Here is a 15,187-nt window from a genome sequence, read left to right on the forward strand (position 1 = left end):
CTTCTTTGCAATGGGTTCAAACTTCCTCCTTTAGCTTGGAGAAGTTTGATCATCTGAAGCCTTCTCTCAACTCATCAAAGTCATTCTCCATCCAGCTTTGTTCCGTTGCTGGCAAGGAGCTGCATTCCTTTGGAAGGGGAGAGGTGCTCTGATTTTAGAATTTCCAGCTTTTCTGCTCTGTTTCTTCCCCATCTTTGTGGTTTCATCTACCTTTGGTCTTTGGTGATGGTGACGTACAGGTGGGGTTTTGGTGTGGATGTCCTTTCTGTTTGTTAGTTTTCCTTCTAACAATCAGGACCCTCAGCTGCAGGTCCTACAGGTCCTCAGCTGCAGGTCCTGCAGGACCCTCAGCTGCAGTTTTGTTTTTTTTTTAAGACCAAATGATCTGTTGCCTACCAGAAACATACTTCATCTACAAAGATACAGATAGACTGAAAATACAGGGATGGAAAAAGATATCCCATGCAAATGGAAACCAAAAAAGAGCAAGAGTAGCTATACTTAACTTCAGAAAAAATAGATTTTAATATAAAAACTACAAAAGGTGGTCACGTGGTCACAAGGTCACAATATGATAAGAGAGTCAATTTGGTAAGAGGATGTAACTATTTTAAGTGTATATATACCCAACACTAGAGTACCCAGATATATAAAGCAAACATTATTAGAGCTAAAGAGAGATAGAACCCAATGCAAAACTCTGGAGACTTCAACACTCCACTTTCAGCATTGGACAGATTTTCCACATAGAAAACTAACAAATAAATATCAGACTTAATCTGCACTATAGACCAAGTGGATCTAATAGATACAGAACATTTCATCCAACAGCTGCAGAATACACATTATTTTCCTCAGCACATGAGTCATTCTGAAGGATAAATCATGTGTTAGGCCACCACACAAGTCTTTAAAACATTCAAAAAATGAAATTATATCAGGTATCTTCTCTGATCACAATGGAATAAAATTAGAAATCAATAACAAAAGCAATTTTGGAAACTATACAAACATATAGAAATTAAACAATATGTTCCTGAATAACCAGTGGGTCAATGAAGAAATTAAGAAGGAAATATTAAAATGTCTTAAAACAAATGGTAATGGAAACACAACATACCAAAACCTATACAATACAGCAAAACAGGTACTAAGAGAAAATTTTATAGCTATAGGCACCTATATGAAAAAGTAGAAAAAACTTTAAACAACCTAACAATTAAAGAACTAGAAAGCAAAAGCAATGCAAACCCAAATTAGTAGAAGAAATAATAAAGATCAGAGCAGAAATAAATGAAATTGAAATGAAGAAAACAACACAAAAGATCAATGAAACAAAAAGTTTATTTTTTGAAAAGATAAACAAAAGTGATACAGCTTTAGTCCAAATTTTAAGAAAAGAGAGAGAAGACCAAAGTAAGTAAAATCAGAAATGAAAAGGGAGACATTACAATTGACACAACAGAAAGTCAAAGGATCATTAGAGACCACTATGAACAATAGTATGCCAATAAATTGGAAAATCTAGAAGAAATGGACACATTTCTAGACACATACAACCTCCCAGGATTGAATTATGAAGAAATCCAAATCCTGAATTAACCAATAACAAGTAACATGATTGAAGACATAATATAAAGTCTCCCAGCAAAGAAAAGCTCAGGAACCATGACTTCACTGCTGAATTTTTATGAAACTTTTAAAGAAGTACTAACACAAATCCTACACAAATTATTCTGAAAAATCTAGCGGGAAATACTTCCAAACTCATTCTGCAAGGCCAGTATTACCCTAATACCAAAACTAGAAAAAAACACATCAAAAGAAAACTACAGGCTAATAGCCCTGATGAACATTGACACAAAAATCCTCAAGAAAATACTAGCAAATCAAATTCAACAACACATTAAAAAGATTATTTATCATGACCAAGTGGAATTTACCCCACGGATGCAATGATGTTTAAACATTCACAAACCAATCAGTGTGATATATCAACAGAATGAAGGACAAAAACCATGTGATCATTTCAATTGATGCTGAAAAAATAAAGTGGATGAAATTCAGTATCTCTTCATGGTAAAAAAAAAAAAAAAAAAAAAAACTCTCAAAAAAACTGTATACAGAAGGAACATATCTCAACATAATAAAAGCTATATATGACAGACCCACAACTAGTATCATCCTGAATGAGGAAAATCTTAAAGACTTTCCCCTAAGATTTAGAAGACAACAAAGATGTCCACTTTCACTACTGTTATTCAACATGGTTCTGGAAGTCATAGCTCGAGCAATCAGAAAAAAGAAGAAAATAAATGGCATCCAAATTCCAAAGGAAGAAGTCAAATTATCCTTGTTTTCAGACAATAAAATCTTTTATTTGGAAAAATCTAAAGACTCCACCAAAAAACAAACTCTTAGAACTGATTTTAAAATTCAGTAGTCGCAGGATACAAAGTCAACATACAAAATTTAGTAGCATTTCTATATGCCAACATCAAACAATCTGAAAAATAAATCAAGGAAGTAATCTCATTTACAATATCTATAAATAAATTAAAATACCTAGTAATTAACTTAGCCAAAGAAGTGAAAGAACTCTATAATGAAAACTATAAAACATTAATGACAATAAAACTATGAAACATTAATGAAAGAAATTGAAAACTATAAAACATTAATGAAAGAAATTGGACACCAAACAAATGGAAAGAGAGCCCATGTTCATGGATTGGAAAATCAATATTGTTAAAATGTCCATAGTACCCAAGCAAGCTAGGAATTCAGTGTAATCCTTTATCAAAATGCCAATGACATTTTCACAGAAATAGAAAAAACAATTCTAAAATTTATATGGAAACACAAAATGCCCAGAATAATGCTGAGAAAACTGGATCTCCATATGCAGAAGAAAAAAACTAGACCCCTACCTCTCACCATGTACAAAATCAAATCAAAATGGATTAAAGACTTAAATCTAAAACCTCAAACTGAAATTACTACAAGAAAACATTGGGAAAACTCTNCCAACATCAAACAATCTGAAAAATAAATCAAGGAAGTAATCTCATTTACAATATCTATAAATAAATTAAAATACCTAGTAATTAACTTAGCCAAAGAAGTGAAAGAACTCTATAATGAAAACTATAAAACATTAATGACAATAAAACTATGAAACATTAATGAAAGAAATTGAAAACTATAAAACATTAATGAAAGAAATTGGACACCAAACAAATGGAAAGAGAGCCCATGTTCATGGATTGGAAAAATCAATATTGTTAAAATGTCCATAGTACCCAAGCAAGCTAGGAATTCAGTGTAATCCTTTATCAAAATGCCAATGACATTTTTCACAGAAATAGAAAAAACAATTCTAAAATTTATATGGAAACACAAAATGCCCAGAATAATGCTGAGAAAACTGGATCTCCATATGCAGAAGAAAAAAACTAGACCCCTACCTCTCACCATGTACAAAAATCAAATCAAAATGGATTAAAGACTTAAATCTAAAACCTCAAACTGAAATTACTACAAGAAAACATTGGGAAAACTCTTTTTTTTTTTTTGAGATGGAGTCTTACTCTGTCGCGGTGGCTGGAGTGCAGTGGCCGGATCTCGGATCTCACTGCAAGCTCCGCCTCCTGGGCTCCCGCCATTCTCCTGCCTCAGCCTCCTGAGTAGCTGGGACTACAGGCCCCCCCCCCTCGCCCGACTAGTGTTTTTTTATTTTTTTTTTTTTTTAGTAGAGATGGGGTTTCACCGGGTTAGCCAGGATGGTCTCGATCTCCTGACCTCGTGATCCGCCCGTCTCGGCCTCCCAAAGTGCTGGGATTACAGGCTTGAGCCACCGCGCCCGGCCCAGGAAAACTCTTAAGTCATTGAACTAAGCAAAGATTTCTTGAGTAATACCCCAGAAGCACAGGCAACCAAAATAAAAATAGACAGATGAGATCACATTAAATTTAAAAGCCTCTGCACAGTGAAGGAAACAATCAACAAAAGGAAGAGACAACTCACAGAATTGTAGAAAATATTTGAAAACTATCCATCTGACTAGGGATTAACAACCAGAATAAATAAGGTGCTCCAATAACCCGATAGGAAAAGAAATTTAGCAATCTGATTTAAAAATGGGCAAAAGATCTGAGTAGACATTAGACATTACTCAAAAGAAGACATAAAAATGGCAAACAGTTGTATGAAAAGTGCTCAACATCATGGATTATCAGAGAAATGTAAATCAAAACTACAATGAGATATCTTCTCACTCCAGTTAAAATGGCCATTATCCAAAAGACAGGCAAGAACAAATGCTGGGCTGGGCACAGTGGCTCATGCCTATAATCTCAGCACTTTGAGAAGCTGAAGCAGGAAGATTTCTTAAGCCCAGGCATTCAAGACCAGCCTAGGCAACATGGCAAAACCCTGTCTACCAAAAAAAAAATTAGCCAGGCATGGTGGTGTGTGCCTGTGGTCCTAGCTACTGGGAATACTGAGGTGGGAGGATAACCTGAACCTGAGAGTTCAAGGCTGCAGTGAGCTGTGATCATGTCACTGCATTCCAGCCTCTCCAGCCTGGGTGATAGAGTGATAGAGTGAGACCCTGTCTCAAATTAAAAAAAAAAAAAAATTTGCTGGCGAGGATATGGAGAAAAGGGAACCCTCATACAATGTTGGTGGGAATGTAAACTAATACAACCACTATTGGAGAACAGTTTGGAGGTTCCTCAAAATCTAAAAATAGAGTTACCATATTATCCAGCAATCCCACTGCTAAGTGTATACCCAAAGGAAATAAATCAGTGTATTGAAAAGATATTTGCAGTCCCGTATTTGTTGCAGCACTGTTCATAATAGCTAAGATTTAGAAGCAACCTGAGTGTCCATCAACAGATGAAGGGATAAAGAAAATGTGGTGCATATACACAATGGAGTGCTATTCAGCCATAAAAAAATAAGATCCTGTCATTTGCAAAAACATGGATGGAAGTGGGGTCATTATGTTAAGTGAAATAAGCCAGGTACAGAATACAAACTTCACATGTTCTCACCCATTTGTAGGAGCTAAAAATTAAAACAATTGAACTCAAGGAGAAAGAGAAGAACAATGGTTACTAAAGGCTGAGAGGTGGGGTTGAGAGAAAAATGGGGATGGTTAATGGGTACCAAAGAATAGTTAGAATGATTTAGACCTAGTGTTTGATACCACAACAGGTTGACTACAGTCAATAATAATTTGTTATACATTTAAAAATAACAAAATAAAATAAAATAAAAATAACTAAACAACTATAATTGGATCATTTGTAGCATAAAGAAAGGATAAATGCTTGAGCTGAGGAATTCCCCATTTACCCTGATGTGATTCTTATGCATGAAATGCCTGTATCAAAATATCTTATGTACCCCATAAATATATACACCTACTATGTACTCACAAAAATTAAAAATAAGAAATTTATTAAACTAACATTTTATATAACATTTACACTTAATTCCATAAGTAGAAGTATGCCTCATATATAAAATATTACTTGGGACATTTATTACAAGACTATTTGCTTCTAGTTTTTAAAAAAGAAAAGATAACTATTTGAAATAAACAAATCACCAGGCGTGGCCTGTGCCTGTAATTCCAGCTACTTGGGAGGCTGAGGTAGGAGGATCGCTTGAGCCCAGGAATTTGAGACCAGCCTGGGCAACATGGTGAGACCCCCAATAAATTGTTTTAAATAAAAAAAAAAACTTTAAAAAATGAATTTAAAAACCCTGCTTACTATAATGCTACTGTTGGCTGAAGAGGTTTGACCTACATTAGGAAGAAAATGTACATGTTCACACATCAGTAATTCAAGTGTGTGGAGGTATATAAAGTGATATTGGGGAGGAGAGTACACAGATTTTTTTTTTTAAGATAAACTTTTGCTGGCTTGGAGGCCTCCCCTGTTTTTTATATTATAGTTACAGTGATTCTCTATTACCTTGTTCTTATTTTAGAGATGAGAAAATATCTTTAGATGTAAAAGTACTTGCTCAAAATCACATAGAGTAAATAAGGTATAGAAAGAGTAGGAGAAAAAATATAATGATAAGTACCAAAATGGTGAATGGTAGGAAAACCAGCATATTCCAGTGACCTAAGGCTTGTATTCAGCCTGGGAGTCTCTTCTGCACAGTCTCGGAGGCCCATAAAATTTGACTTGTCCTCCTGGTGCCATGGAGGTATGAGAGGAGACAGTCTTCACAACCAGGTTTTGATTCTATCCTCCACCAAGTTTTCTCACTTTTTAGAAAACAAAGCTTTTTCCTATTACAAGTCTTTCTATCTTCTCAGTGCACACCCAAGAAAACCCATCTGAATAGACAGAAGCCCTCAGTGTAACATTCCTGGGCTTTTGTTTTGTTTCGAGGGCAATGCTGGGGAGTGCTTTCTTTTGAGCTCAAGGCTACTGAGATACCTTGAGAAGCTCAGAAGAAAATATACTCTAATTTGGTCTTTCTCCAATTTTCAATTTGTGGGAAAATAGGTCCCTCTTTCTATGCAGTTTCTTATTTCTCTTTTAAACAGATTTTGAAGAGAAATAATGCTTCTTCTTTTTTTTTATTATTTTTTACTGCACAACACTCCTTTATGTTTCTTCTTTGTCAGCAGAATGCATGCTAAGTGCAGAACTCTAGTGGCGACTGCATAGGAAGTGAAGTAAAAATTATAATTTACAGTGTAAAATGGATGGCACAAGGCTTTTATCTTAATGTAAGCATATCCATAAGTGTAGCCTGGATTGAATTAAGAGTATATTGATGATGCAGTCTTTACAGGAAGCTTCAGCTGAAATATATGGAGCTGTGAAATTACTAGGTTCCTTGAACCCAACATCTCCATCAACTAATGTTAGGTTTAAGTAATTTGTTTAAACCAATAAATATTCTCCTAGGTATTTTAACCTAATAATTTTTGCATAGTCTAGATATTCCTTTTAATTTGCTCATTATTTTTGCAAAGATTTAAACATTCCATATGACTTACACCCCCAGAAATGTGACTTTCTAGGTAGCCCACAGAAGGGGTGTGTGTCTCATCCCTTGGCTTGCTCCTTATAGAAGACCTCTTCTTTCTTTATTTGACGAGTAGCTCAGAAACTCAGCTGGAATTCAAATGCCTCTTTTAGAATCAATCTGATCACTTTACAGCCACATTTTATGTAAAGTTTTCTCCTATGCACCCAATGATATAAATTTCTGTCCTGGAAAGTGTGTGTGTTATCTGAGAAAATGGAAGGAGAGGAACTAATAATTAGATAAACTTTTATGAAAGAGAAAATATCATTATAAAGGCCACTAGCAAAATCCACTCCAAAAACAAACCAAAAAAAAAAATTTTTTTTTTTGAGACAGAGTCTCGCTCTGTCGCCCAAGCTGGAGTGCAGTCGGCGGATCTCGGCTCACTGCAAGCTCCGCCTCCCGGGTTCACGCCATTCTCCGGCCTCAGTCTTCTGAGTAGCTGGGACTACAGGCGCTTGCCACCTCGCTCGGCTAGTTTTTTGTATTTTTTAGTAGAGACGGGGTTTCACCGTGTTAGCCAGGATGGTCTCGATCTCCTGACCTCGTGATCCGCCCGTCTTGGCCTCCCAAAGTGCTGGGATTACAGGCTTGAGCCACCGCGCCCGGCCCAAAATGTTTTTTAACTATCTGTTTAAAAATACATATTAGACTGGAAGTCAGCCAACCATCGTTAATGAGCTCAGTTATCACAAACAACATCCAATGACCCAAGGGCTTTGCCTCATTATCTCCAATCTTGCAAGTTTGAACATCCAAATTCTCCCACTTAAATAACTCTGAATTTATCCTTAAAATGTTAACCTGTGAACTAGCAAAGCCTTGCCCAGTATCTTTGACCTCTGAAGTATTTCTTGAATAATCAATTTTACTCTTCTCAGAGACCAAATACCAAGACAGGTCTGGGTAATTGGTTATATGAGACCATCAAGATAACATGGACCTATTCAGCGTCCCCATATATATACCAATCAAAACGCTGACATAAATGAGAGGTTGAATTTCATTGTGCTTTATGGTTATGAGAGTTGATTTTGCATTGGCAAGGAAAAAGAGCAGTTTACTAGTGGTTTTCATAATGTTCTATAAAATGAAGAAATGTACATTCCTGTAATCTGGAGATGGGATATTTATCTATTTTCTAGTTATTTTTCATATAGTTCAACAGAATTCCTATTAATGATTTCTTAAAGGCAGTGAAACGTCAATAAACAAGTATCTAGGATAAAGTTCTTTTATTTTACTTGTGTTTGTAAACTTTTGCCTAGAAACCATCTGAAGTTACCTTTCCAACTCACGCTCTCAATAAATACCTTGATTCAAATGTCTCATTGGTCCCTTCCCAGTTGACAGTATATAAATTAACATTGCAGCCGTTCATTCTTTTAACTTGTTCTTTCCCAGCTGAGAGTAAACAAACTTGATTCATTCCTCCTACTGCTCTCTTCCTAGTCCAGGCTAAACAAAGCTGACACTAAACAGTCATTAGCTATCACCTCTGCGAAGTGACCTTCTTCCCAGCCTTTCTTCTTCATCCTCCCACACACCCTCAGAAACACTCCTGAACACAGCTTTGACCCTCTTTTGACAATTCTGCATTTAGACCCTTCCAGTTCCTTCCACTCATTTCCCTTTAGAATCTGAAAGGAGCTGTTGTCAGTCATTTCCCGTCATTTTCATAAACTATTTGTTCTCTATATTAAGGCATTTAACTGTTTCATTCCAATTCTTTTACATTTGATTTAATTTATCTTAAATTGTAAATTTTTAAGAATTAGAAAGTAAGTGAATAAATTATTTCAGGGATGATAATCTTCCTAAATCTCAATCAAGGTCTACTCCCTTTCTCAGTCACCTGATTCACTGGAGATGAGTAGTATAAATCAACTCAGGCTTAGTTACTGCAGGCTTATTCTTTAAAGCCTGCATGTCTTGAACTGAAATCTCTGAGGACCTGGAGTTTCACTAACCTCACCTGCAGCCTCACCAACAGGCCCACTCTCCTGTTTCACTTAACGCTAGCTTCTTCCTCCAGAGCAGAGCACCTTATGGCAAAAGGAGAGAGTTCCTTCTTTTCTCTAACTGAAGATGACTCTTCAATGTATCCATTATATTTTCTAACATTCTGCATGTTATTTTAATAAGTGGCCCCACCTTCTTAACATTTTTATAACTGTAATGAGCCATCTAACAACAAAACTGTTACTGGAATTACAGGAATTATTATTATTATTATTATTATTTTAAGATGTGGTCTCACTCTGTCACCCAGACTGGAGTGTAGTGGCGTGATCTCAGTAAACAAACTTGATTCATTCGTGATCTCAAGTAAACAAACCTCTGCAAATCTCACTGCAACCTCTGCCTCCCAGCTTCAAGCAATTCTCCTGCCTCAGCTTCCTCAGTAGCTGTGATTACAGACATGCACCATCATACCCAGCTAATTTTTGTATTTTTAGTAGAGATGGGGTTTCACCATGTTGACCAGGCTGGTCTCAAACTCCTGACCTCAAGTGATCCACCCACCTCAGCCTCCCAAAGCGCTGGGATTATAGGCATGAGCCACCATGCCTGACCAGGAATGATTTTTTCTTTTTACGGGAAAAATTATAGTTTCCGGCCGGGCGCGGTGGCTCAAGCCTGTAATCCCAGCACTTTGGGAGGCCAAGACGGGCGGATCACGAGGTCAGGATATCGAGACCACCCTGGCTAACACTGTGAAACCCCGTCTCTACTAAAAAATACAAAAAAAAAAAAAAACTAGCCGGGCGAGGTGGCGGCGCCTGTAGTCCCAGCTACCCGGGAGGCTGAGGCAGGAGAATGGCGGGAACCCGGGAGGCGGAGCTAGCAGTGAGCTGAGATCCGGCCACTGCACTCCAGCCCCGGCGACAGAGTGAGACTCCGTCTCAAAAAAAAAAAAGAAAAGAAAAAAGAAAAATTATAGTTTCCATCAACTTTTTTGTTGCATTATGCATAAAATTATGCAAAATATACCACCTTGATTTCTCATCTTAAAGAACTCTGTTTTCCCTAGAAGATTGGTAAGTGTGCTATTTCCCTGAGCCACCTTCTTACCTTTGGGTGGTAAGTTTTGATCACTGAATATGTCAGTTATATGTTATTTCTCATCCTCTGATTAGTACACTCTGACAGGATTTGTAAAAACATCATTTTGGTTTTTACTGTAGTCATCTACCTTTGTTTGAATACTTTTGTTTTTGGTATATGCCAACAGATGGTTGAGGTTTACAGTGAAATCTAATGTGAACTTTAGAATTTGTACTAAAATAGACACACTGTTCAGGGGTTTCTCAGGTTCTTCCATCTCCATCAGATGCTTCTTACATCGAATAAAGAATAGTGAGAAATAGTTGTTTTTCTAGACTGTCTTACAATAGCACTTTAAGGTAAAAAGTCTTTATGGGCATTTAAGAAGGAAATGCATAAACAAAGGTTTAAGAAAACTTCTGCTGAAGGATTGGGCTTAATAGGAATGAAGAAACTATGCTTTCTAACTGGAATGTTGTATAATCCACCTTTCTTAGAATTCCTTTTCCATTTATCAAAATACAACTCATTAAAATCATGATATTTATATGGACTTCTCTTCGTGAAGCTGTTTTGGAGCTCTCCATGAAGATGCTCATAGTTTGGTTTTTAAAGAAAAACCTCATGGAAATTGAAGATTAGTTTTCTTTTTATCTTTCTTTCTTCTTCTTTTTTTTTTTTTTTTTTTTTTTTTTTTTTTTTTTTTTTTTTGAGACAGTGTCTCACTCTTGTCACCCAGGCTGGAGTGCAGTGGTACGATCTCGGCTTACTGCAACCTCTGCCTCCTGTGTTCAAGCAATTCTCCTGCCTCAGCCTCCTGAGTAGCTGGGATTAAAGGCATGCGCCACCAAGCCCGGCTAATTTTTGTATTTTTAGTAGAGATGGGGTTTCCGTATGTTGGCCAGGCTGGTCTCAATCTCCTGACCTCAGGTGATCCACCTGCCTCGGCCTCCCAAAGTGCTGAGATTATAGGTGTGAGCCACTGCACCCGGCAAGAAAATTAGTTTTCTCAACAAATTATTACCTTTCATTATAATTAGTATTAGCAGTGAACATCACTGAATTCCTTATATTGATTTGTGTCTCTCATACTGATGAATGGATAACAATCAGATTGATTGTGGGAATAGAAGTGATTTGTTTGAAGACCATTGCACCCTTAGGAAACAAATATATGAACTTACAGAAGGCTAAAATATCTGTGATAATATTTGTGCTCATTTGTAATACAGACATAGAAAAATGTATGTTAGAACTGAAAGAGAGCATCCAGCTTAATCCCTTAATTTTATAGAAGAGGACTCTGAGTCCAAAGATGAGTGGCTTAAGTTTATATAGATAATGAACATCAGACCCTAGGTCTTAATGATCCCACATTCAGTGTTGCTTTCACCAAAATGCAACCAAAATATTTTAAAATACTGCTGGAATTATATTTGAGCATACAGAAATGCCCATTTATTGACTGAAATCGAAACATTTATATATTTTTCTTTTTTAATATTATCAGGCTTACTTCTTTGAGAAGTCTGTATTAATTTTCTTAGTTCTCTAGTGGTGATATTAAATATCTTGGTTTCCAATACAATATCACATTGAAAGTACTTTATTTATACTTTGTGTCCAATCAATAGATAATAGCTTTTTTGTCCATAGAGCATCTAATTTCTGTTTTAGATTATAAACTCCTGGACAGCAAGATCATTGAAAATTTCCCGTTTGGTACAGCTCATGTAAAGTGCACTTTGGGACCCTATTTAAAGAAAATGTCTTAACATGCGGGCTACTTCTTTCAAGTTCTCATCTTATACAATGTCTTTGCACTCTGGGACAACCCTGTGTCTGTATTCTGTGTGGCATATACTCCCTCTGGGCATTTGCTAAGTGATGGTCATGATATGGTTTCACTGTGTCCCCACCCAAATTTCATCTTTTTTTTTTTTTTTTTTTTTTTTTTTGAGACAGAGTCTCACGCTGTTGCTCCAGCTGGAGTCCAGTGGCACAATCTCGGCTCACTGCAACCTCTGCCTCCCAGGTTCAAGTAATTCTCCTGCCTCAGCCTCCCAAGTAGCTGGGATTACAGGCATGCACCACCACGCCCAGCTGATTTTGTATTTTAGTAGAGCTGGGGTTTCACCATGTTGGCCAGGCTGGTCTCAAACTCCTGACCTCAGGTGATCCACCTGCCTCAGCCTCCCAAAGTGCTGGGATTACAGGTGTGAGCCACCACACCTGGAACCAAATCTCATCTTGAATTGTGGTTCCCATAATCACCATGTGTGGTGTGAGGGACCTGATGGGAGGTAATTGAATCATGGGGGTGATTACCCCCATGCTGTTCCCATGATAGTGAGTAAGTTCTCATGAGATCTGATGGTTTTATAAGGAGTTTTGCCTCTTTCCTTGGCACTTCTCCTTCCTGCTGCCATGTGAAGAAGGACGTGTTGTAAGTTTCCTGAGGCCTCCTCAGTCATGCTGCACCATGTGTCAATTCAACCTCTTTCCTTTATAAATTACCCAGTCTCGGGTATGTCTCTATTAGCAGCATGAACTAATACAGTCAGTATAACAGGAATTATTATTCTAGTTCCATTCCATCTATTTCCTTTTATGAAGCCTGCTCTTCTACAAACTAGTTGAAGAAGCTGATCACATGGAAGGTATTTCATTTTTATATAGTCTTTAATGGTCTACTTTCAGTTCATCATAAAATACAACCTAGTTATGGAATCTGAAAACTGGAAGAAACACTGAAAAGCAATCTCTGTGGCTACCCTGGAAAAAAATTTTAAATAAAAATTTGACAATCCTCAACAACCTCCTTCAACAAGTAATATAGGTTATAGCCACTAAAATTAGTTATTTTATATCTGGTATAAATCCTTATTATGGAAAAGGAATCTCGTGACTTATATTTATGTCTTCTATGGAAAGATTATTTAACAAAGTGTTACGGGTAGTATATATCATAAATAGGTAGAAAAAGAATTTCTGTTTTCTTAAGATCCATAAAGCCCAAGCATGGTGGCTCACGTCTGTAATCCTAGCACTTTGGTAGGCCGAGATGGGCAGATCACTTGAGGCCAGGAGTTTGAGACCACCCTGGGCAACATGGTGAAACCCCCTCTCTACTAAAAATACACAAATTAGCCAGGCACCATGGCGTGGGCCTGTGGTCCCAGCTACTAGAAAGGCTAAGGTGGGAGGACTGTTTGAGGCTGAGAAGTCAAGGCTGCAGTGAGCCCAGATCACGCCATTGCACTCCAGCCTGCATGACGAAGTGAGACTCTGTCTCAAAAAAAAAAAAAAAAAAAAAAAAAAAAAAAAAAAAAACCATATAGCTAGGGACTAAATTAAGCCCTGTATTTGAATTCAGGAGCCAAGGCTTCCAGATTTTAGTCACTTCTGTTGGGCAGAGGCAAGTAAAACCTGACGGACAGTCTTACAGCTAGCCTGGGAATATCTGTTTCCCTATTTACCCTTCAAAGTGAATCATTCCCAAGGTTGACTTTAATTAATTCTGATGTAATTCACTTCCTTTCATTTAATAGTTATTAAAAATTTCAGGACAGGGTGCAGTGGCTCATGCCTGTAATCCCAGCACTTTGGGGGCCAAGGTGGGATGATTGCTTGAGCCCAGGAGTTTGAGACCAGCCTGGGCAACAAAGTGAGACCCCGTCTCTAGAGAAAATTTAAAAATTAGCCAGGTGTGGTGGCACGTGCCTCCCAACTACTTGGGGCACTGAGATGGGAAGATTGTTTGAGCCCAGAGCTCAAGCCCCTCGCCTTAGTCAAGGCTGCAGTGAGTTATGTTCACGCCACTGCACTCCAGCCTGGATGACAGTATGAGACTCTATTAAAAAGAAAAATAAAACAAAGAAACAGGGCAAGCAAATACATATATGTTTTTTAAGGTGGTTATTAAAAGATTTTTTTAAAAATTGAGACAGGGTCTCACTTTGTCACCCAGGCTGGAGTGCAGTGGCACAATCTGGGCTCACTGCAGCCTCAACCTTCCAGGCTCAAGCCCTCCCAACTTAGCCCCCCAAGTAGCTGGAACCACAGGCTTGTGCCACCACATCCAGCTAATTTTTGTACTTTTTGTAGAGTTGGGGTTTCTCCATGTTACCCAGGCTGGTCTGGAACTCTTGGGCTCAAGCAATCTGCCAGCCTCAGCCTCCCAAAGTGCTGGAATTACAGGCATGAGAAACTGCGCCCAGCGCCATAATCTTTATGGTACTCCTTTGCCAAAGAAGAATTATACTGAAAATTTAGATTTATACAGATTATACTGTTAATACATAGCTGGCAGTCCTAAGCTGAAAGCTCCCTTGTCATTCAGGAAATTTCCTGGAGAAATAACCTTCCTGATTCCATATTCCTGGGGGCAACACAATTGAAGATGGAGGCCAGAAGAAATACTCAAGTCAGAATGCTGCACAGCATTCAGACAAAATCTGGTTGGAGAGGAAAGCCATTTTCATAATTTAGAGAGCTTCCCCAGCTAGCCTGTAGGTGGGTGTGTTTAACAGAAGAAAGCAATGGGAACCCGCCTGTCAGCTAGCCTTTCGAGCTAATTAGCTCAGCATACAACAAAGATAAGTGAGCCTGGGAAGAGGGCCCCCTGAGGGGTCTTTAGATTCTGGGAAATGTCTGATTGGCAGATGTTAAAAGGGATTCTTTGGTAATCCAGTGCATCAATGAGCTGCAGAAATTCAGCCCAGGACTGCAAGAATTCAGGCATGAGGACACTCTGTACAGGAGGCTCACACAGGCAGACCCAAGATGGACAGAACCTTGGAATCTCTGAGACAGATCATTGCCCAAGTCTTGCCTCACAGAGATCCGGCTCTAGTCTTCAAAGACTGTAAGTACTGAAGGGGGAAAAGTTTTTTGACTTTTTAGAAAATAGTCCTAAACGTCAAGTCACATCCTATTTAAGTAAGATTTCTCCTAAATCTCTGCAGTCGTATGCTGTGTTCTAAGTGATATTTTAACTTGTTCCTGACTTCAGTCAGAAGAACGATTTCATTTCACCTACAGGCATTAGGCGCTGGGTTATTTTGTCAGT

General features: G+C 37.9%; 1 protein-coding gene across 1 annotated transcript in view; it reads left to right on the top strand.

Moving 5' to 3' along the window:
* The first annotated feature begins 14,509 nt into the window (after positions 1–14,509).
* Positions 14,510–15,187, top strand: part of LIX1 (limb and CNS expressed 1) — a 51,909-nt gene continuing 51,231 nt past the window's right edge. The window contains exon 1 of the mRNA XM_017848973.1: positions 14,510–14,983. Within this exon, the coding sequence (XP_017704462.1) occupies positions 14,902–14,983 (82 nt within the window). The 5' untranslated portion in view covers positions 14,510–14,901. The remainder of the gene's footprint in view (positions 14,984–15,187) is intronic.

This window comes from Rhinopithecus bieti, unplaced genomic scaffold (assembly GCF_001698545.2).
Source record: "Rhinopithecus bieti isolate Rb0 unplaced genomic scaffold, ASM169854v2 scaffold_32597, whole genome shotgun sequence".
In the NCBI taxonomy this organism is placed as follows: domain Eukaryota; kingdom Metazoa; phylum Chordata; class Mammalia; order Primates; family Cercopithecidae; genus Rhinopithecus; species Rhinopithecus bieti.